The 22,930-nt window shown below is 39.4% G+C and overlaps 1 protein-coding gene across 1 annotated transcript; it reads right to left on the bottom strand.

Moving 5' to 3' along the window:
- Nucleotides 1-3,993: 3,993 nt before the first annotated feature.
- Nucleotides 3,994-22,729, bottom strand: CLEC19A (C-type lectin domain containing 19A). The gene is made up of 4 exons (XM_072650494.1): nucleotides 22,567-22,729; nucleotides 11,828-11,921; nucleotides 8,108-8,240; nucleotides 3,994-5,225 (listed from the first exon to the last, which is right to left on the bottom strand). The coding sequence occupies exons 1-4, from the start codon at nucleotides 22,719-22,721 to the stop codon at nucleotides 5,146-5,148; spliced, it is 462 nt and encodes a 153-aa protein (XP_072506595.1). The 5' UTR covers nucleotides 22,722-22,729; the 3' UTR covers nucleotides 3,994-5,145.
- Nucleotides 22,730-22,930: the final 201 nt, after the last annotated feature.

The raw sequence follows: 22,930 nt of genomic DNA, 5'->3' as shown, positions 1-22,930 counted from the left end.
ATCTGAGCCAAGTGACCTGAACTCATGAAAGGTAATTAGTTCTACTTTGACACTCCTCCTACTCATGTTGGGTATCAACTCCCTGTGAGACATTTTTATTCTGTCCTTTACATTCCCAAGGTCATTATTTTTGACTGACAATAATAATGGAACAGTTTCTCTACATCATGTTATAACAATAACTGGTCCATCTTTGGGCCTTCTACTTTTCCTCAATTTTAGCTTTTAAAACTTTTTTTAGTTGTTTTTAGCTTTCCTGGCCAGACTCAGCTAATTCTTAACTTTTGTATTCATGACACTGTCCTTGCAGTACTAACTTGCTTTTTATTCATCCTCTGTTATATATATAAATTACTAAAACTTTTGAGTTTTTTTGTAGTGGAAGGGAGGGGTTTGTACTGAGCCATCCATACTCTGTTCTAAGTTCTTATCACCAACCAGGGATAATGATTGGGCAGATAATTGACAGTGCTCAGAGAAGGCTATGGTCATAGAACTCATCAAAGGTGATTAGTCCATTTGGGGACTGACCTCAAAATCTCATAAGCAGATTACAGTAACAGCTAAAACAACCAGCCACAGTGAGGAGGAAAAAGAAAAAAACAGCAGCAAAACATCTGTGAAACCTTCAATATGGAGATTTTGTCCTGGGACACATAGAATTTTTATATTTATGTGAGACCAATGGGAGAGCAAAAAGGTCATTGGATTTGGAATTAAGATATTTGAATTGACCTCCGGAAAAATCTCCAATTTACTAACTGCGTGATTTTGGGCAAATCAAGTTTCCTTGTCTATAAAAAATGGGTGCTCATGGGCTCATATCTCATAGGATCACAAAAGAAGCATCTTGGAATAGTAGACAAGCCAGCCTTAAAGACAGTAAGATCTGTGTTCAAATCATGTTGTTCAGTCCCTCAGATGTGTCTTACTCTTTGTGACCACATGGACTATAACGTGCCAAGCTCATGTTCATTGTTTTCATTACACTATCTCTCCATCTCATCTTCCGCCTCCCCTTTTCCTTTTGTGTTCCATCTTTCCTAACATCAGAGTCTTTTCCAATGAGTCCTGTCTTCTCATTATGTGACCAAAGTATTTAAGCTTCAACCTTGTCCTTTCAATGAATAGCAAGGCTGACCTCTGATATATACTGGTTCTGTGACCCTCCCAAATGACTATTCAGTAATACTAAAAGTTGCAGAGAAGGGGCCAACCTGCATTGGTTGAGGAAGTATTCATCTTGGAGTTCATTAATCCCATTCCAGTAGAGTCATATACTTAGAACTGAAAGGCCTAAGAGTCATAGGAAGTTAGGTTAGAGCCCATCAAGTCCAACTTCCTCATTTTGTAGCTGAGAATAGAGAAGTAAAGAAATGAAGAGATTTGCTTAAGGTCACACAGTGGGGAAGCAGGAATCATTGGTATCTGACATTTTCCCATCAAGGCCTGTATAGGTCCCTAGGGAGATAGTGATGACCATACTGGGAAGGAGTTTTGCTTGACTATTGATGGGCTCAGGAACAAGTTCTTGACATTTATTGTTGCTGTTGTGTTAAATAAAATCTATCTTATATTTGATGTTAAGTTAGCCTGAATGCTTGGAAGGGAGTTGAGGATCCCTTTCCTTTTGATGTGAAGACCTAGACAAAATGAAATTTTGATATTCTCAGGTGAAACCCTGATTGGAACACAAGCCAAAGGGTATTATTATAGAGGAAACCCCAAGACTGAACTTGATGTAAACACATGGTGCTAGGGCATGTATTAACACAAACAAGGTTATGAATAGATGGCATAAAGGAAGGGAACATGAAACAAATATTCAGGACCAGCAGTCTCATCATCAGCTTTCTTTTGTGTTTCTTCTATTTCTGGGGCCTCTGAGGAGGTGTCGAAATTCTTTTCCTGCCCCTTTGTCTTCTTCTTACCATGTGGAACATACATTGAGAGTTTGATATTTGCCTTCCAGACCACCCACTTTATTGACCCAGGCCTGGAAAAATGACCGAGCAGACCAGGCCCAGAACAGAAGGTATTTCTATTAGCTAAGGGAAAACTGAATGATATCCCTGATAGGTGAAAGGATCATCTCCATAGTTCTTGAGATACTAAGAAATCACCAAAGCAAACTGTAACACTCATATTTCTGAAGCTCTCTGGAGGCCCACCACCATGTTGTACTACTACGAATGACATTGTTGATAACGATAGTTGGAATTTATTTATAGCGCTTTAAGGTTTGCAAAGTGCATTACATGTATTTCATTTGATCCCTACCCCAATCCTGAGTTTTTGTTTACTTGTTTTCAGTTGTGTCCGACCCTTTATGGTTATACCCATATGGGGTTTTCTTGTCAAAGTATTGGAGTGGTTTGCCATTTCCCTCTTCAGCTCATTTTACAGATGAGGAAATGGAGGGAAACAAGATTAAATGACTTGCCCACAGTTACATAGCTAGTAAATGAGACCAGATTTGAACTTTGGAAGATGAATCTTCCTGATTGCAGGCTCAGCATTCTATCCACGGAGCCACCTAGATGCCCTACAATCCTGAGAGGTAGGTGCTCTTATTCTACTCATCGTATAGATGAGAAAACTGAGACTGACAGAGATTAAAGTGACCTGCCCATTACCACAAGAAGGAAATTCAGGAAGTCTATCCTTATATCTTTAGGTGATAGAGAGACTCACAGATTGCCTAGGGAGTCATTTGAAGGATGTCTTTGTGTTTGGCAAACCAAGCTGAATACCCAATATTTCTTGGGTTGTGGATCTGGAACTGTAAGAGCCATTAGAGATTGAATGTTTCTCAAGAATCTTAATTTTTCCTCCTCTGTTCCTTCAAACAGACCTCCGCTCATGCCTGGAATGTCCCTCCATATATCCTGTGTAACCATAGGAAAGTTACTTGGCCTTCCAAGACCTCGTTTTCCTCATCTGTAAAATGACTGTTTTTGGACTAGGTGGCCTTTGAGATCCCTTCCATCTGTAGAGCTATGATCCTTCAACAGACACACCAAAAACAAAAACAAAAACACATGCCTCTTGTATGCATAGTTTACTATTTATTTTTTTCCTGTTGAAATCCATCTTTTATTTCAACACCCAGTCCAAGTTCCAGTTTTTTAACCTGACTCCTCTGCTCCCACTAAGATGAAATCAATTTCTCCATTCTCATACTTCAACTAACCCCTTGTCTAGATCCTCCATTTGCCCTAAAAACATTATTCTGAGAGGGGGTCTCTGGGCTTCACCAGGCTGCCCAGGTGTGAATGAGATGAAAAAGGGGAAGAAAAACTGCATTTAGAATAATTTTCCTGATGGTCTGAAGGTCATTGATCACAGATTTAGAGCTATAAAAGAACCTTAGAAATCATCCAGTTCAGCTCCTTCATTTTACAGATGAGTACATTGAGGCCCAGAGAGGGGAAATCATGTTTGGTTTTAAGGTTAATTGAGAATATAATAGAATTTGAGAACTGAGAATTTACAATCATATATTTGAATAATCTGCTAATTGAGAATTTAACAGAAATCTGAACTGAATCCAACTATATCAATGCCAGTTTCCACAAATCCACATTGTATATAGTTGAATGGTTTCCAAATAAAACAAGAAAGTCACTTAACTTCAGTTTCCTCATTCATAAAATATAAGAATTAAACTCTATCTCTGAGCCCTCACTTACCTTGAAAATCTTGAATTCTGTGATTTGTCAGCAATTTCTAATCCATCACAATCACTAACATTTGTGTGTAGCACTTTATTCACTCTAGAGAACTTTTGCATTCATTATCTCATTTAACCTTTAATAATTCTATGAGAATGGAGAAGCAAATATTATTAATGATTTCTCTTTGACAGATGGACAAATGATGACTCACAATCATCTCAGATAGTACCGTAGGAGGTAACTGCTTTGCCTAATGCTTCCCTCTTCTCTCAGTCCTCCACAGCCCTCACCAAACTACCTAATAGCATTTCCATCGGGCTTGCTCCATCTTGCTGAATGACAACCGGAATCCCATCACTTACTGGACAAAGTAAATGGACCCATAAATCCAAGGGAGTGTGTGTTTATTTTATTTAGGGGGAGATCATTTAAGCAAGCATAGGCATTTTATGTGACTTCACAGAACGTTGAAAAGCAAACCCATCTAGCAGGACCACAAAGGATTTGCAGGGTACCAAGGGACAGGCACGAAAATAGAAGTCAAAAGCATGGGTCTGCCGTGTCACCTCGGGAGTGCTACTTTGTAACTCCCTCTTTAGTTCCTTCCTCTGTAAAATGAGACGTTGGGCTAGATGAGCCCAATGGCACGGTTCTGTTTCCAACTTTTTTGCATCTCTTTCCCCCCATTCCCAGCCTTTTCCCAGACACTTTCTCTCCAACCTTCTGCTATTTCGCTTTCTCACTCTCATGGGAAACAAAGCTATGTTTCCTACACCACATGTACAAATGAACCTCAGAATATTGAAATGTCAGCAGTAAACATAGCCTAGTTCACTTGAGAAATCACTGCTGCCTGACTCCACTTTCTGCCAGAAGGTGTTTCAGACTCTGGCAGCCTTACACCTTTTGGGCCATTGTTTTAATTGGACTAAAAGGTTAACGAGTCCTTCTTTTCAACTTTACAAACTCCAGATGGACACCTGGAGTTGTTTTTAGCTAAGGCTTTTCCTTCCTCACTCCTGCCTCACCCTTTAACTTTGGCCATTCTCTCTATTCGGCATTTGTCATCAGGAGCCACAACAGCTTAGGTGAAGAGTGATTTAGAGCAAGTCTTTGATGAGGAAAGAAAGAGCAAATCAGAGAATTTCAGCTCTAGAAGGTAACTTCCACATTATCTGGGCCGGCCTCTTCATTTTACAGAGGAAAAAACTGAGACCCATAGAAAGAAAATTACTTGAACCGGGTCTCACATGTGAGATTAGGCTCCCAGGCATGCGTGTGTGTGTGTGTTTGTGTGTATGTGTGTATGTGTGTGTGTGTGTGTGTGTGTGTGTGTGTTTATGTGCCATTCCCTGAGGTTAAGGTTTGTTTTTCAGTATTTTCTGTGGAACTTGTCTTCATTGTGATCTAACTTGGACAGAGTATCAGTGTTGCACCAGGCACTGCTACAGAAAGTAACTAGAGTTGGTCAATTAATTGTCCTCGATGGAATCTTGCACACAAATGGGAATTTCTGGCTGCAGGCATTATCATTCCATGATCTTAAGGCTGTGGAAGAGGGACAGAACAAAAGATCTGGGTTAAGGCTTGCCTTTTGGAATAAAAGCCCTCCCAACTGATGTGAGATGAGAATTGGCTTAGGTAGGACACATATCTAAACACACATTTCTCTTATGGATCCACTTTTGACTCTCCAAACTTTTCCATATATTTCCCAGCAGCCTTTTTACCCTGGAGATGCTTCTGCCTCTGCTCAGAACCTCCATTTGAGGAAGTACCCAGACACATGGTTTCTTTCCTGGCTCCACTCCTGACTTTCCAGATTTTTCCTGCTTACCCTTCTCCCCCTGTTAGAATGTAAGTCTCTTGAGGATAAAGACTGTCTTTTCTTTTTGCTTGTAATTGCATTCCCAATGCTTAATACAGTACCTAGCACATAGCATGTACTTAATACTTAAGAAATAAATAAATGTGCTCAGTGAGTGTGCTCTCCCTCTCCTTCTCTCTCTGCCTCCTTCCCTCCCTTTCTCTCTCTCTCTTTTTTTTTGTGTGTTTTTCTTTTTGTCACAGAGGTAATATATTCTATTTGTTAATAAGAATATCTTGTATATGCATAATGCCTTTTAATTTTCCAAAGTGCTTTTATATCTCTCTTGCTTGATTTTGACAACAACACTATCGTAGTGTTAGGATTCGCGCATTGAAGATCTGTAGCATCAAGTTAAAGTGGCTTGACCAAAGTCATAAAGCAGTTTAGTTTCTGAATTGGAACCAACCCAACCCTGTGCTCTTTCCTTTATATCCCTTTGCCTTCGGCCTGGCAAAGGTTCTCAGCCTATCCCTATTATTTTGGAACATAATATCAATTTTCCACTCATAGGTAGATGGAATGACTTTCACACATCCCCAAATGAGTGTTGTGTGTCCTCATACGAGTCACTTAATATCTTTGTGTCAGTGTTTTGGGGAGTCAGAGGAATCTTGCTCCTCTTTCCCATAATCCCCAACTATTACAAACACCAGTGTTGCTTCTTTCCTATGTGTATCAATCCAAACCCTACCCATCATTCAAAGTCCAACTGAAGACCTACCTTCTCCACAAAGCCTCTCCTGACTACCCGCTCCAAAACTCTACTTCCATTCAGCTATGCTCTTGCTGAATTCCATTTTGCACTTATAATCTATACATCTCTTAGTATTTTATTTTATACTATCTTGTCTGACTCATTCTTAATATATATCACTTTACCCTGTAGATAGTTTATAAACTCTGGATAGGGATCATAGAATATGTTTTAATTTTCCACAGTCTTTAAGTTCTTAATCATAGGTCCACAAGCACAGATGGATTTCAGCAGTCTGCAAATTTGGATGGGCAAAAAATTATACCTTTATTTTTGCTACCCTTTAAGTGAAAGTTAGTATTTCCATCAGTTATGAATATAGGCAACAACCTTCCTTCTGAGAAGGGGTCCATAGGCTTTACTAGACATCCAAAGGGAACCATGTCCCCCAAATGGCTAAGAACCTCTGCCCTAGAAGGTGTTTAGTAAATGCTGGACGAGTAATTAGGATAACCTGATCCTGCTGATGACTATAAAACTGTGAGCAATAAATTTGATGTAATCTTTTATTTGCATAGCATGTGTCCTGAAGAGGATTACCCAATTTTCTTGAACTTTCAGAGACTCTTGTTACTCATAGATTTTAATTTCTCTTGGCCAACACCCAAGTTTCTCTCCCTTGAATGTTCTTCCCTCCCTCCTTTCTCCCTCTTTTACCTCCTCTTGCAGTCTATCTCAAATCTTTTCACGGGTATTTGGTTCCCTTTCAGTTTTAGCAGCTACCATTATTATTTTTATACAGGTTTGTAGGTTGTTGACTCACATTTGGTCAGACCATCAACCTTTGCTCTAATTTAAAGAATCAGTTCTTTTTTCTTGTTGTTTCTCCATGTATAATTTATCTCTGTTGGTGATGATTTTCTTCCAGAAATTTCTTTAGGTCCCTAGAAATCCACAATGGGGAGTGGGAGGGAGGGCCATTGACCCAATGTATTTCTTCTTACTTTGATGTATCTAATGAGCATTTTCAACACCAGCGGAGGCACCTACCACCAAATAAGGAATGGATTAGAGTAAAGATTTTGTACCAAACCACTGTATCATCGGAGGAAGAAAATGGTGCTGATAGGATCCTGAGGACTCTGACTATAAGGATCATCTGACCTCTAACATAGGCACAACTGAGAGAATAGGGAAGGATCTGGAATGGGCTCTCAGGAATGCATCTTTTGCTGATCTTCTGGTTGGCATGCATTCATCTCTCCCAAACTCTTCTACATTCTCTGCTCCAAAAACTCCAGGGAGTGTACTCATAGCCCAGCCCAGCACACAACTAACATACAACTCAGGGACAACATATGGCGACATCCATCCAGGAATGGCAGAGGTCCCAAGTCACATTATTCTATCACCAACATATCTCACCTGGCTTACTCTGTGTTATTTCTTCCAAGGGACCATCCTTACAAACAATAGCTCAGACGTAGTGCTTCTTCCCATTTTTACCTACTGCCTGAAGGCTTCCCTAATTTTGGCAGACCTCAAGGTTAGTGGTAACAATTGCACTCTTCTGGTCTTGCAGCTCCACTCTTGGTTTCCTTAGAGTAGTAATCCATTTCAGAATTTGGAGAGTCAGGATTCTGATATCACCATGGTGGCATCTACCCAAAGTCCCTCTCTTGATTCTTCTTCAGGAAATATAGATATATTTTGGAAGAGAAAGTAACTATTCCTTCTAATCCCATTAATCTAATGCTGAGTCTCCTAATCCCACTTTAACATTTCATCTCCAGTCAGTGCTGCACCCAGGGCAGTCAATCTTCTCTTGCTCAATTATAATTCCATTCACCATTCAAAAATACCTACCACTATTATGTCGATACCAAATCTGTACACAGTCCTCTTCCTCGAGGGCAGAATGGATGCCATCATCTGGTTGGTTTCCATCCCAGTAGTTGTAGTCATAGGATGTGCCATCTGTCCATTCAAACTGACCTTCCTGTTGTATACCCCATCCAGAGGGAAGGGGGAAAAATGGGGTACAAGAAGATCAAGAATTTATGACACATGGCACAGATCTGAACATTGTTCAGATCTGTGCATATATTTTAGTATGTAGAGGTGAGAATTAGGCAAGGCTGGAGTCGTTATAGAATAGGGAGCTTCTCTTGTGAATGAGGGTTTTTTTTATTCTGGTGGCCCTCAGAGAGATCAAGGGTTGAAATGAAGCAAATTTCAGTTAAAAATTAGGAATATACAACAAAGAAGGAACTAAAAAGAAGGACCAAAATAAACAAAACATCAAATAAATATATGGCCAGGAAATAATATGGGCTGGTCATGTAGAAAACATGGAACAGCCAATGGACAGTTCATATACTCCACTGATATCCTGATAGTATCAACAAAAATTGAGGAAGTTACTCAGCAATTTGGTGGATTCACTGAAGTGGAGAACTTAAGAGTTTTAATCAGTATCTTTGATGCAAACACTTAAAGTTAGATAGCTAAGTGGCACAGTGAATTGAGTACTGGTCCTTGGGTGAGAAAGATCTTAATTGAGATCCTGCCTCCAAGGACACCAATTGTATAACCTTAGGCAAATCACTTGATCTATGTTTGTCTCAGTTTTCTCATCTTCCAGGATTGTTGTTAGGATCAAATGAGATAATATTTTTAAAGCACTTTGTAAATCTTAAAGTGCTAAATAAAGGCTAACTATTATTATTGTATTATTATTACAATGATGAGATCATAGATTCATTAAGTTGAAAGTAAGGAAGATATTTTCAAAGTCAGAGCTGTCTGAAAATGAAATAAGCTGCCTTGAGAAATCATGAATTCCTTGAAAATGAAGGTCTTTGAGCAGAAAGTGGATGAGAGTGTGTCAGGGATGCTACAGAGGAACTTCAAGTCTCTGGTAAGGATTGGACTTAATGATCTCTAAAGACTCTTCCAACTCTAAAGTTCTATGTTTCTATAGTTAGAAAAATGTTCTAGATCTATACAGTTCAATATAGTATAACCCCAGTCCCAAAGCCCATTGGCATGGAACTCTCTTCTCATTGATAGAGATAAATATCTTGTGCTTGCATGAGGAGTAGGGTGGATTTGGCAGAGTGCCCTCATGAAGGTGCACAGTATTGATCTCCACCAATGAGGATAGATTAGGGTTACAACAGTAAACCCTAGGTTAAGATTTTTGTTAAAATGCAAGATAATGGAGTAGAAGTAGGGAGTTCTAGAGCTCTGTCCCCAAGCCCAGTCAAATACCTGTAAAAAATGACTCTAAACAAATTCTGGAGCTGCAGAACCTACAGAAAGAGGGAATGAAGCAAATCTCCAGCCCAAGACAGCCTAGAAGGCCAACAGGAAGCATCTATCATGCCATGCTAGGAGCAGAGTGCCATCCAGCATGGACCACACCAGCAAAGATGGGACCCGAGTAGGCCTTGGAGGACTGAATATCTGGCACCTGTGGTGGTTTCCAGGCTTTACAACTCCCAAAACTCAAAGGACAAATTGGAAAGTCAGTGGAAAAAACCTGTTGGACCTGTGTGACAGAGTAGAATGGTCTGGTCTTAAGTCTGCCCAGGCAGGCAGAGGTGGTGGAGGAGCCCATGGCAGTTACAGCAGCAGCAGAGGCAGAGGGCATGACTGTTTCTGGAGCTCTAAGCCCACAGATTGTGGAGGGATTGAGCAGCTCACAGATGGGTGCCCCATCCCCACTGGAAGCAGAGAACTACCTTGACAAAGAGCACAAAAGTGAAGTAAATGGTTGGGGAAATGAGCAAAAACTGGAAAAAGAATCAGACTATAGAATCTTATTTTGGTGACAAGGAAGATCAAAATATACAAAACAGAAGAAGACAGCAAAGTCAGAGCTCCTACGTCCAAAGTCTCCAAGAAATATATGAATTGGTCTCAGGCCATAGAAAAGCTCAAAAAGGATTTTGAAAATCAAGTAAGAGAAGTAGAGCAAAAATTGGTAAGAAAAATGAGAGTGATGCAAGAAAATTATGAAAAACGAGTCAACTGCTTGCTAAAAGAGACTCAAAAAAATGCTGGTGAAAATAACACCTTAAAAAAATAAATGAACCCAAATGGCAAAAGAGATCCAAAAATTCAATGAGGAGAAGAATTCTTTAAAAAGCAGAATTGGACAGATGGAAAAGGAGGTTCAAAAGCTTACTAAAGAAAATAATTCCTTAAAGCTTAGAATGGAGCATATAGAAGCTAATGACTTTATGAAAAATCCAAAAGCTATAAAATAAAAACAAAGGAATGAAAAAAACATCACAGACAATGTGAAATATCTCATTGGAAAAACAGCTGACCTGGAAAATAGATCCAGGAGAGACAACTTAAAAATTATTGAACTACCTGAAAACCATGATCAAAAAAAGAACCTAGAACATCATCTTTCAATAAATCATCAAGGAAAACTGCCCTGATATTCTAGAACCAGAGGGTAAAATAGATATTGAAAGAATCCACCAATCACCTCCTGAAAGAGATCCCAAAAGGAAAACTCCTAAGAATATTGTAACCAAATTCCAGAGTTCCCAGGTCAAGGAGAAAATATTGCAAGCAGTCAAAAAGAAACAATTTGAGTATTGTGGAAACACAATCAGGGTAATCAAGATCTAGCAGCTTCTACATTAAGGTATTGAAGGGCTTGGAATATGATATTCCAGAGGTTGAATGAGCTAGAATTAAAACCAAGAATCACCTACCCAGAAAATCTGAGTATAATACTTAGGGGAAAAATGGTCATTCAATGAAATAGAAGACTTTCAAGCATTCTTAATGAAAAGACCAGAGCTGAATAGAAAATCTGACTTTCAAGCACAAGAATCAAGAGAAGTATGAAAAGGTAAACAGGAAGATAAATCATAAGGAACTTACTGAAGTTGAACTGTTTACATTCCTATGTGGAAAGATAATATTTGTAATTCTTGAGACTTTTCTCAGTATTAGGGTAGTTGTAAGGATTATGTACATATGGACAGAGGGCACAGGGTGAATTTAATATGAAGGGATGATATCTAAAAAAATAAAATTAAAGAGTGAGAGAGGAATTTATTGGAAGAAGGAGAAAGGAAGAAATAGAATGAAGTAAATTATCTCTCACATAAAAGGCTAGAAAAAGCTTTTTCAAATAGAGGAGAAGAAGTGGGAGTAAGAGGGAAAGAGTGAACCTTACTCTCATTGGATTTGGCTTAAGGAGGGAATAACATACACACTCAATTTGCTATGAAAATCTACCTTACACTACAGGAAAGTAGGGGATAAGGGGATAAGTGAGGTGTAGGGGATGATAGAAGGGAAGGCAAATGGAAGGCGGGAGTAATTAGAAGTAAATACTTTTGGGGAGGGACAGGGTCAAAAGAAAGAATAGGACAAATGGGGGGCAGGAGAGGATGGAGGGAAACATAGTTAGTCTTTCACATCAAAAAGAGATTTTTGTTAAAATGAAAGACAAAAGAACCATGCTCTTCCATACATTCAAATCATTCCATACATGCATTTATCAGACCTTAATTGAACGTGCAGTTTCAGTAGATGACCAGCTACTCTTCTCACCTGTCTCCGGTCATGAAGTCCCATCCAGATGTCTGTTGGTATCCCAGGCACGCAGCTGTTTACAAGGTCATGTACAAAAACATTCTCCTCCCAACTGTGAAGGAAAGGATAACATAGTCTCATGCCAACATTTTCCATTCAATTGATCAATTGACAAATATTTATGAAGCATTTACTATATGCCAGGCACTCTGCTTGTGGAGCTTATGGACACAAAGAAAAGGCAAAAAAACAGTCCTTGTCCTCCTTACATTCTAAGGGGAGAAACAATATATACGGAAGTTGATACATACAGTATAAATATAGAGTAGAGCAAAGGTAGCCCTAGAGGGGAAGGCACTAAAAGTTGGGGTGATGGGGAAAGAAATTTAGAAAGAGATAGCATTTGACTTAAATCTTAAAGGATGTTGGAGACTCAAGAGTGGAGGGAGAACATTCCAGACATGAGAGACACACCCACACAAAGACAAAGGCATAGAGATGAAGTGTTATGGCCCAGAACTGATTCTGCTGAGATGGAGCTTTTTACTTATCCTTAGGGATGAAGTGAGGGTTCAAAGGACCTGTATGCTTTTAGCTAAATGAATGGGATCTTCCTTCTTTGGTAGGGAGATGATCCTTCAGTTTCACTTCAGAGTTTTCCTAGTGCATTAGAATGCGTGTGTATGTATGTGTCTAGTGTGTGTGTATGTGTGTGTGTAGTGTGTGTATGTGTGTGGTGTTTGTGTAGTGTGCATGTATGTGGTATGTGTATGTGTGTGTAGTATGTGTATGTAATATACAGGTATAACATATAAATATATATATATTATTAAGGGGCAATGTTCTCTAGGTACTGAGTGTTATAGTTCTAGTATCCACTGTGACTGGTTCTAGTCTGAGAAGGCTTAAGCAGTAGTTGGGGAGAGGGGAAGAACAGGATGCTGCTGGAACCTTCATCCTGGGAGGGAACCCTTCAGAATCATCCACTTGAAAAAGTAGATGAGGAAGAAGAATGCACTGGGAGAAGTGGAAAGGGAAAGACAGAACAGGATAAATTATCTGATGTAAGAGGCCTGGAAGGGATTTTACAGTGGAGGGGAAAATGGGGGAAGCAGGGAGGAGAGCACTTATCAGAATGGGCTCAAAGAGGGAATAATATACACACTCAGCTGGGTGTCAAAATCTGTCTTACTATATAGGAAAGTAGGAAGAGATGAGAGAAGGGCTGGAGGTGGGGAGGAAGCTGATAGAAGGGAGGGTAGTTTGGGGGAGGTAAAAGTCAGAAGCTTGACAATGGACAGGCTAAAAGGAGAGAGAGAATAGGATAAATAGGATAAACAGGGAGAAAAATAGGATGGAGGGAAATACACAGTTGAAAATGACTCTGAAAAAATTACAATGAGTTTCTCTGATGAAGTCATTTCTCAAACATAGAAAACTGAGTGAAATTCATAGAAATAAGAGCCATTCCTCAATTGATAAATAGTCAAAAGATATGCACAGGCAGTTTTCAGGCAAAGCAATCAAGTCACATGAAAAAATGCTCTAAATAATTTTTGATGAGAGTAATGCAAATTAAGACAACTCTGAGCTACTGCCTCACACCTGTCAGATTGGCTAATATGACAGGAAAGGAAAATGACAAATGTTGGCAGGGATGTGGGAAAGTTAAAGCACTAACGTACTGTTGGTGAAGTTGTATACTGATTCAACTATTCTGGAGTGCAATTTGGAAGTATGCCCAAAAGATTTTAAAAACCATGCATTGATTAAGTAATACCACTACTAGGTTTATATCCCAAAGAGATTTAAAAGAAGGAAAAAGATCTATATGTACAAAAATATTTATAGCAGCTCTCTTAGTGGTGGCAAAGATTTGGAAATTGAAAGGATGTCTATCAGTTGGGAATGGCTGAACAAATTGTGTTATGTGATTATGATGGGATGCTATTATGCTTTAAGAAATGATGAGCAGGATGCTCTCAGAAAAACATGGAAAGACTTACATGAACTGATGCAAAGTGAAATGAGCAGAACCAGAACATTGTATATAATAACAGCAATATTGTATGATGATCAATTTTGAATGATGTAGCTATTCTTAGCAATATAATGATCCAATACAATTCTGCAGGATTTATGGTAAAAGATTCTGTCCATCTCCAGAGAAAGAACTGGTAAAGCCTGAATACTGATTAAAGATTTTAAAAAATTTGTGATCTGTTTTTCACAGAATGATTTACATGGAAATGTGTTTTGTATGGCTACACATGAATAACCTATGTCAAGTTGCTTGCTTTCTCAATGAGGGGAGGAGGAAGAAAATTTGGAATTCAAATTTTTGAAAAGAATGTTAAAATTGTTTTTACATGTAATTGGGGAATAATAGAATGTTAAAGAAGAAAAATGTAAGAAAAATAAAGACTCTGGAGGCAACTAGGGAATTCTGTGTGACGAGAATAAAATCCATTCACAGCAGAGAAATATTCATCCATTTGTTCCAATTCAGCACCAAGACTAAATGTAAAGTCTTATTTTTGGGCTAAAAAAATATTAAAATGCAGAGATGAGGGAGGTCTGGTTAATATGGACTTTGTTAGAGGGCAGTTAGGTGATGCAGTGAATTGAGCACTGGGTCTGGAATCAGGACAGATCTGAGTTCAAATTTGGCCTCAAGTTCTTACTAGCTATGTGACCTTGGGCAAGTAACAACCTCTGTCTGCCTCCATTTCCTCAACTGTAAAATGAAGCATCTGCCTCCAGGGTTGTTGAGAGGATGACATGAGACAACAGTTTTAAAGTACTTAATGCAGTGCCTGGCACTTAGCAGGCACAACAAAAATGGCAGTTATTATTGTTGTTATGATAAAAAGAGTTGGGTGTTTTGGTAGACTGCAAACTATATATATATATATATATATACATATATATATATATATGACAGTACTATATTGTGGCAAGAAAGGAAATGTCATCTTGGGTAGCCTTAAGAGAGGCATTGCTTCCAGGAACGGAAGGTGAGAGTCTTTTTGTACTCTGCTCTAGTCAGGCATCTGTAGTATTGTGTTCAGTGATGGGTGCCACAAGTTAGGAAGGACATTGACAAGCTGAAGAATGTCCAAAGGAGAGGATGAGAAGAGCCTTGCAATCATGCCAGAGAAGGATTGGTTGAAAGAACTGGAGAAGACTTAGAATAGGGTATGATAGCTATTTTCAAGTATTTAAAGGAATGTCATGGAAAAGAAGGAATTGAAACTTGTTCTCTTTGGCAGAACCAGAAGCAGCAAAGTGATATAGTGGATACAGCACCACGCTAAGAATCAGGAGGACTTGAGTTCAAATCCAGCCTCGAACATTGTGAGCTGTGTGAGCCTGAACAAGCTGCTTAAACCCTCCCTCAGTTTCCTAATTTGCAAAATGGGGATAATAATAGTACCCACCTCTTGGGTAAGTACTTCTTAGTGGTGTTGTGAGCTTGTGAGCATAAAATAAGATAATACAAAGTGCTATATAAATACTAGGTGTTCTTATTACTGGTAGTAGTACTATTACTATCATGTCTAATTATTAAGTAACAAAGAGGCAAATTTAGGCTTGATGTCAAGAAAAAACTTCCTATAGTTAGAGCGGTCTAAAAGCAGAAGAAGCAACTCCATTGGGTGGTGGATTTCTCCCTCATCAATAGTCTTCAAGAGGAGACTAGATGGTCCATTGCCAGCATTATAGTAGAGATCAGGTCTTTTCTAAAATTCTGTGATTCTATGATTCATCTGATGTGCCAAAGAAAAGAAATGTATTGCCTCCAGTAAACCTAGAATTGTATAAGGATTGTCTAAAGGAAAAAGCCATCAATTGGAGAGAAAATAGAATGACAACTAGGTAGGATAAAGAACCAGAAAAAAAAAAGACTAAGAAATCGGAGAGAACTAGGAAGGAACAGTATCACAGAAACCTAGAGAGGAGAGAACATCAAAGGATACTCGATACAGCAGAGTCAAATGTTGCAGAAATGTCAAAAAGCATGAGGTTTGAAAAAGGAGCATTAGATTTGGTGATCAACAGATCGCTGCTAACTCAGGAAAAAGCAGTTTCTTTTGAGAGATGAGGTTAGAAGCAAGATTGTAAAGTGTTCAGAACAGATTAAAGGAGAAGTGGAGGACACGACTGTAGATCCCTTTCTTGAAGGAATTTAGTTGAGAAATAGAGGGGAGATATAGGATGAATGCTAGAGATGGTAGGATCAATTGAAGGTTTTTGAAGGACAAAAGAGGTATAGATATGTTTGTCGGTAGCAGAGAAAGAGCCAACAGACAGAGAGAAATTGAAGATAGAATGGGGCTATCTAGGGCAGAAGATGGGATGAGATACGCTTAAGAGAGCATATGGACTTTGGTAATGGTCTTAGCACAGACAAAGGCCACATCTTAACTCAAGTTTGGGGTAAAGATTGTGGTGTGGGGAAATAGGAGAGAAGAGAGAATTCTGGGTGAATGGCCTCAATTTCTATGGTTAAGTTGGAGTGAGGTTCTTATCTGAGAGAGAGGGGACAGGAAGTTCCATGGGAGGCTTGAGGAGAGAAAAGAACATTTGGAACAGTCACTGTGGAGAGTACGATAGTGAACTGTTTATAGAAGAGTAGAATTATTGCCTTGCTACATTGAAAGTCTAAGTGATAACATATTTTGTAGTTATCCTTGTCAGCATGGTTTCATAATTCTCTCCAGCTTTATTAAAAATTCCAGGAATAGAATTGAAGGGAGAATGATGGAAGTAATCCATGAGTGGAGTTTGGTAAGGTGGGCATGGGATTCTGGAGGAGAAGACAGCATAGAGTTGAATTGATTCACTGTGGAATATGGATAGGGGAGGGAGGAGATGCCAAATGCTTAGGTCTAGGAAAGAACTAAGGGCCAGAAACATGAAATAGTCTGACTCAACCACTATGACTCATATTCAGGGAATATGAGAGAAAGTATATCCAATACTAGAAAGGGTATTAAAAAAAAAAGGAGTGATATCTGGAGGGAGCCAGTTCTTAGCAAATGACAGAAGATGGAAGAAGCAAGAGAAGAAGAGGCTTGAAATGAAAGGAAAACATTAAATTATGGAACAGGAACTCCCTGGGGCACAATAGAAGGGTTCGATAGATCTAGGCTGAGACTTTAGAAAGATTAGGATGAGGTGGATGGGAGTAAAGGAACAGACAATAGGGAATGAGAAGTGGAAGGGTGGAATGTTGTACATTAGTAGTAAATGGTTCAGAATCACAGGAATGGGGCAAGTATAAGGATTTAGTAATGGTAACCAACAATAACCATTGAGGAACAATCCATATCGAGCAATAATTACTTTAGAGAGAGTCAGTGAGAGACCCATGTGATCAGATTGCTTAAGATCCTCTCTCAGGGTTCAACCCCGTAGTGGTTGGTGATGTGTCCATGAAGGCTGAGAAACCTACCTCTCCAAAGGCAGGAACAGGAGAATGTAAAGTCAGGAGGCAGCCATAGCGGTGGGGGTGGAGTCAAGACTGGAGAAAACACGGAGGGCTGGGAGGGAAAGGTTTTCTCCCAAGGCAGCCAGTCAGCTTTGGAGAAGACTCCCTGATACTTGAATCTAATGCTGGAGGTCTTGGGAAGGATCAGTGGAAGCTAGAACATGGTAGCTGAAGGATAGATTCATGTTCTAGGGTAGTTCTTTGGGCCCAAGTTGGAGAAGGCTCTGGGGAGGGTCCAGGGAAAGTGACAAGATAGGTGGTAGAATCTTATCTGTATAATCAGAAAAAAGAAGTGAGCTAGTAATATATCAAGAGGAAGTGATAACAGATGGACAGAGCAAGTATTGTACTGGTTGCTACAATTATTTTTTTAAAAATAAGAAAGTGTTGTGTGGATCTTCTATAGAGCATTTAAAGAAAGACATGGGCAAGAGTCCACAGACTTGAGGAGAAGTGAGAAAGCTTTGATGGGAGCAAGATAGGAGTGCTCGATACTGATGGGATTAGAAGATCCATTGAGACCTTGAAAACTCTCTTTTAAAACCCTAGTTAATCTAACAAAAGTAATTCCTCTGTAGTAGTGGGGGTGTTATGCATGTGTGTGGCTATCCTCCCCCAACTTGCATACCCACCCAGGTGGTGCACACCTGTGCAAAGGACATTACCAGGGCTTAGGCATTTTAAGGGAATTAAAGAAGAAAAAATGGCTCACACCACCCCCTTATGCCATCTGCCTTTGAAGGAATTCTTGCAGCAGTAAACAGATTCTTCTGTGGAGAAATCCAACAGCACTTGTTTTGGAGCAAATGGACAGAATTAGAAGAAGACCAGCTCAAAGTAAGGTAGCTAATAGCTGAATAAATAAATAAATTCTTGTTTATTTGAACTGAATGCCTTTTTGCTTGCTAGGTTCTCATCTGGGCCTCTCTGTATATATACATATATAGTCTTTCAATGATCTCATCAGCTTCCTTGAGAGTAATTATCTCTATACAAAACACTCCCAGATATGTGTATATATATATGTAGGTAGGTAAGTAAGTGTGTGTGTGTGTGTGTATATATGTGTGTGTGTGTGTGTGTGTGTGTGTGTGTCTAGAGCAACAGTGATTGGAGACAGTCATGTGATTAAACTGAGATCTTTCCTCAAAGTCCAGCTTCCTGGTGGTTGATAACGTGTCCTATGGAGGATACAAAGCCAACCTCTCAACAGGCAGGAGGAAGAGGTGAGTGTGTGTGTGTGTGTGTGTGTGTGTGTGTGTGCAATATTCAGTTTATGTATATATGTGTGTGTGTAGTCTCTCTCCTCACCTCCAGTACATCACTAACTTTATGTGCTAAACAATTCTACCTAGATGATCCATAAGTAGGGATGTGAAAAAGCACTTTGAAAACCTCAGGGTGATAAATTCCAGTTATCATCATCATCATCATCATTTTTATTATAATAATTATTATTATTACCATCATCTTACAGTCAACAGGCCTCCAGTCCAGTCATGGCTGTATTCCCAGAGCCTTCTATCACAGTCCTGCTGAGGTCAAGCAATGTGTATGGAGCAACACAATGGCATGTTGACAAATGTTTAGCAACTGGGCTCTTCTGGGGGGGGAGGGTAAAAGTATACATACACACCTTTAAGTTTAATAGTATTAACACTTTCTTAAGTCTTCTTGTTGTTCAGTAGTAAGAGTCCTGTTCAACTCTTTGGGGCCACATTTTGGATTTTCTTGGCAAAGATACTGGAGTAGTTTGCCATTTCTCCAGCTCATTTTTTTTACAGATGAGGAAACTGAGGCAAACAGGGTTAAATGACATGCCCAGAATCACACAGGTAGTAAGTGTCTGAGACTGGGTTCTTAAGTTTAGAAGTCAACAAAATAGTAAATCTAGTCCTGATCTGTATCAATTGCTGATTTCTGAGATGTAAGCGTTTGATTAATTTTTTGTTGATTATCTAGACGTAAGTAAGTGAGGGAGAAAATGTCAATAATGCAGAATAAACTTTCAAATGTGTCATGTATATATTTTTTAAGAACACCAGTTGTTAAATATTTACCAGCGCACACCTAGATATAGCTCACTTATATATTTATGTTTGCACATGTCATCTTCCTCAATAAATTCTTTGAGGATAGGAAATGTTTCATTTTTGTCTGTTTATATCCTCGGTACCTAATACAGTGTTTGGCACATAATAAGCAAAATATTTATTGCTCAACAACACAACTAAACTCATTTCTTCTCCCAAATCCTTTCCCTGTTCCTCACTTCTTTATTACTGCCAAGGGCAACACCATCCTCCCAGTTCCCAAGGCTTGCAACTTTGTGACATCCTCGATGCCTATATTGAATCCATGGCCAAGTCTTGTCAACTCTACCTTCCTAACAGCTCTTGTATGCACTGCCTTCCCTCCTCTAACATTAATACCACCCTATCTCAGGCCCTCATCAGCTCACTTCTGGACTATTACAACTTTCCTCTTGAGTTGCCTATCTCAAGTCCTTCCCCCATCTATCCTTCACTCACCTGTCAGAGTGATTTTCCTAACACAGTTCTGACCAGGTTCCTCTCCTCACCCCACCCTCATCACCATTCATTAAACTCTAGTGGCTCCCTATTACCTCCAGGATCAAATGAAAAATCCTGTTTGACTTTTAAAGTCCTTTATAATCTGACTTCTTCCTACCTTTCTAGTCTTCTTACACCTTACTCTCCTCTGTATACCCTACAATCCAGTGACACTGACCTCCTTCCTACTTCTCACTCAAGACACTCCACTTCCTGACTTCATGAATTTTCACTGGCTATCCTCCAAAGCTGGAATGCTCTCCTTTCTCATCTCTGCTTCCTGGTTTCCTTCAAATTTTCAGCTAAAATTTCTTCTTCTGCAAGAAACCTTTCCTAGCCCCTTGATGTTACCTCTGAGACTACCTACAATTCGTCTTGTGTGCACACACAAACATATATACACACATATATGTGTGTGTATGCTGTATTTATGTAGTTATTGGCATACTATCTCCCCCATTAGAATGGGATCTTGTGGAGGGAAAGGACTGTCTTTTGCCTTTCTTTGTATTCCTAGAACTTAGCACGGTGCCTGGCACATAGTAGGTGCTATATAAATGTTTATTGACTTGACTTATTGATTGATCGATATTTTAAAATCAATATCAAGATAGCTTAGATAAACTATACTTGAACAGGTTTTTAGGTCTTTGAATATGGCCACTGCTGGCTGGCTCAGACTCTAAACTCCCATGGGGCAGGGTCCAGAGTTAACTGATTTGTACAATAACCAAAAGTGAAGGTAGATACTGAACAAATGCCATCAGAGGAGGAAGGAGAAAAGAAGTTCTTTCACTCCTGATGCTGGAAATAGAAGGCTAAAAGGACTCTCCCCAAAACAGCTACAATAATGGATTCTCTTTTCTCTTTGGCTGTGTCTCTATCTCTTGTCTCATCAATGCCATTGCAAACTCCTTCAGGGCAGGGAACATGTTATACTTCTCTAAATTTTGTTGTTTTGTTGTTCAGTCATTTTCTTCTGGGGTTTTCTTCACTAAGATACTGGAATGGTTTGCCATTTCTTTCTCCAGCTCATTTTACAGATGAGGAACCAAGGAAAACAGAGTAAAGTAATGAACCTAGGGTCACACTGCAAGTAAGTGCCTGAGGTTGGATTTGAACTCAGAAAGATGAGTTGGCACTCTATCCACCGTGTCATCTAGCTTCCCTACTTCTTTAAATGCACCATCATAAGTAACTAGCACAATGTCCTATATAAAATAGGCCTTTAATAAATATTTGATAATTGGGTGACATGGTATCCTGTTTGTATAGTCTCTGTCTCACAAAGCAAGGGGATACCGGGAAGGATGCTGTCTGGGTTAGAATAGCTGAGAAGTCATCCCAACTGAGTCTTGTATCTGTCTTTGTTACTGTTGTTGTTTATCCTTCATTCTCAAAGAGGACCAATCATATCACAAGGCTGATGTCTTGATTTGTGCATGAACTGGATTTAAGTGAGACAGAGCTACGCAAAGTAATCAGTCTTTTTTGCAGGTCACACATCAAATATGTTGATTATGTTCAGGTCATAATGCATGTGACAAAGGCAAGAAGCCATAACTTTAAGCTTATTAACTCATATTTTTATTCATAAATTTTATTTTGAACCCAGAACAGTCCATTGATAAGCATTTGTCAAGTGCCTGCTCCACACAAGGTAATGTGTATAAGTTTGTCCTTCGTTGCTGAAGACCATGCCATCATAGAAATGATGACATGACTTGCACTTGACTTTGCTTTGAGTGAGGGAGGGCTGTGCAGGTCACCAGCCTCACTTCTCCTCCAGAGCCATCTGACTCCAGTGACCAGATATTCCTCAGGATAACTGGAGATGACCCAGGATGAGGCAATTGGGGTTAAGTGACTTGCCCAAGGTCGCAGAACTAGTGAGTGTCAAGTGTCTGAGGTGAGATTTGAACTCAGGTCCTCCTGACTCCTGCACTGGTACTCTATCCACTGTACCACCTAGCTGCCCTACCAGGTAATGTACTAACTGCTGGTGATACAGAAAAAAAAAAAAACAAAAGGCAATCCCTGCTCTTGAGGAACTCATGATAATAATAATGATGGGGCTTTGAGCTCTCTTCTCTACACTTACGAAGACATTTTTCATCCAGACATGATAATTAACCCCTTTCAGATATCTCCGATGGCATATCAAAAGACCACCTTCTTCCTTAATGAAGCTCTTTGAGACCTACTTGGCAATCTTTGGAGAGAAGGATGATTTTTGTATCTCTTGCAGTGAGACCTTGACAGGAAGAATGCCAATTGATGAAAGGAAGCTTCAGTCAATAGTGCTTTCACAATAACAATAATCATTATTACTTGTATAATGCTTTAAGGTTTGCAAAATACCTTACATATGTCATCTCATTTGATCTTCACAACTAGTAAGTGAATATAAGGAGGTGCTATTATTACCCCCATTTTAAAGAGAAGTTCGAGGACTTTCCCAGTGTGATACGCCTAGCCAATCTGAACATTTGTCTTACGATGGCACGAATGATTTTAGCAAGAAATTACACTAGATAGGATCTATTTTCAATTGCAAAAGAGAAGTTCCACCTGGAAAACTTATCCCCTACTCATCGGTCCCAAACTCTCACCCAACCTTGTCCAAATACAAAAAGAGAATGTCATGGGCATGGAGGTAGCAAGAGGTAACAAATTCCTGCTAAGCTTACCTGTGAATGGAAGCCAATTTGGCTGACTTTGTCCCGATGGAGAACTCTGCACAGTAAAGGTCAGCCTCAGCCCAGGTCTTATTAAGAGGGAAGAATCTGTAGCAGTAACCTTCATACTCCATCCAGAACAGAGGACATGGATAGGATTGAATCATCTCTGGCAGGGCTGGAGAAAAAGAAGATCAGAAAGTGTTTGGAAATGCTTGGGCTGTTTCTTCTCCTTTGCATTAAAAAAAATTAAGATGTTAGCTATTGCTGAAGATAGTGTATGTGTATGTATACATATTATATATATTTACACAATAATAGCTAACATTTATATAGTGCCTACTATGTGCTAGGCACTGTGCTAAGTATTTCACAA

Source organism: Notamacropus eugenii, chromosome 3, assembly GCF_028372415.1.
Source record: "Notamacropus eugenii isolate mMacEug1 chromosome 3, mMacEug1.pri_v2, whole genome shotgun sequence".
In the NCBI taxonomy this organism is placed as follows: Eukaryota; Metazoa; Chordata; class Mammalia; order Diprotodontia; family Macropodidae; genus Notamacropus; species Notamacropus eugenii.
The sequence above is the reverse complement of the archived record's forward strand: the minus strand, read 5'-3'. Positions and strand labels throughout refer to the sequence as shown.

Coding starts and splice junctions, on each gene's coding strand:
- CLEC19A (XM_072650494.1), bottom strand. CDS start 22,721: ATGATTCAATCCTATCCATGTCCTCTGTTCTGGATGGAGTATGAAGGT. Junction 11,922..22,566: donor AAATTGGCTTCCATTCACAG/GTAAGCTTAGCA, acceptor TTTCCTTCACAG/TTGGGAGGAGAATGTTTTTG. Junction 8,241..11,827: donor GACTTCATGACCGGAGACAG/GTGAGAAGAGTA, acceptor GGTATACAACAG/GAAGGTCAGTTTGAATGGAC.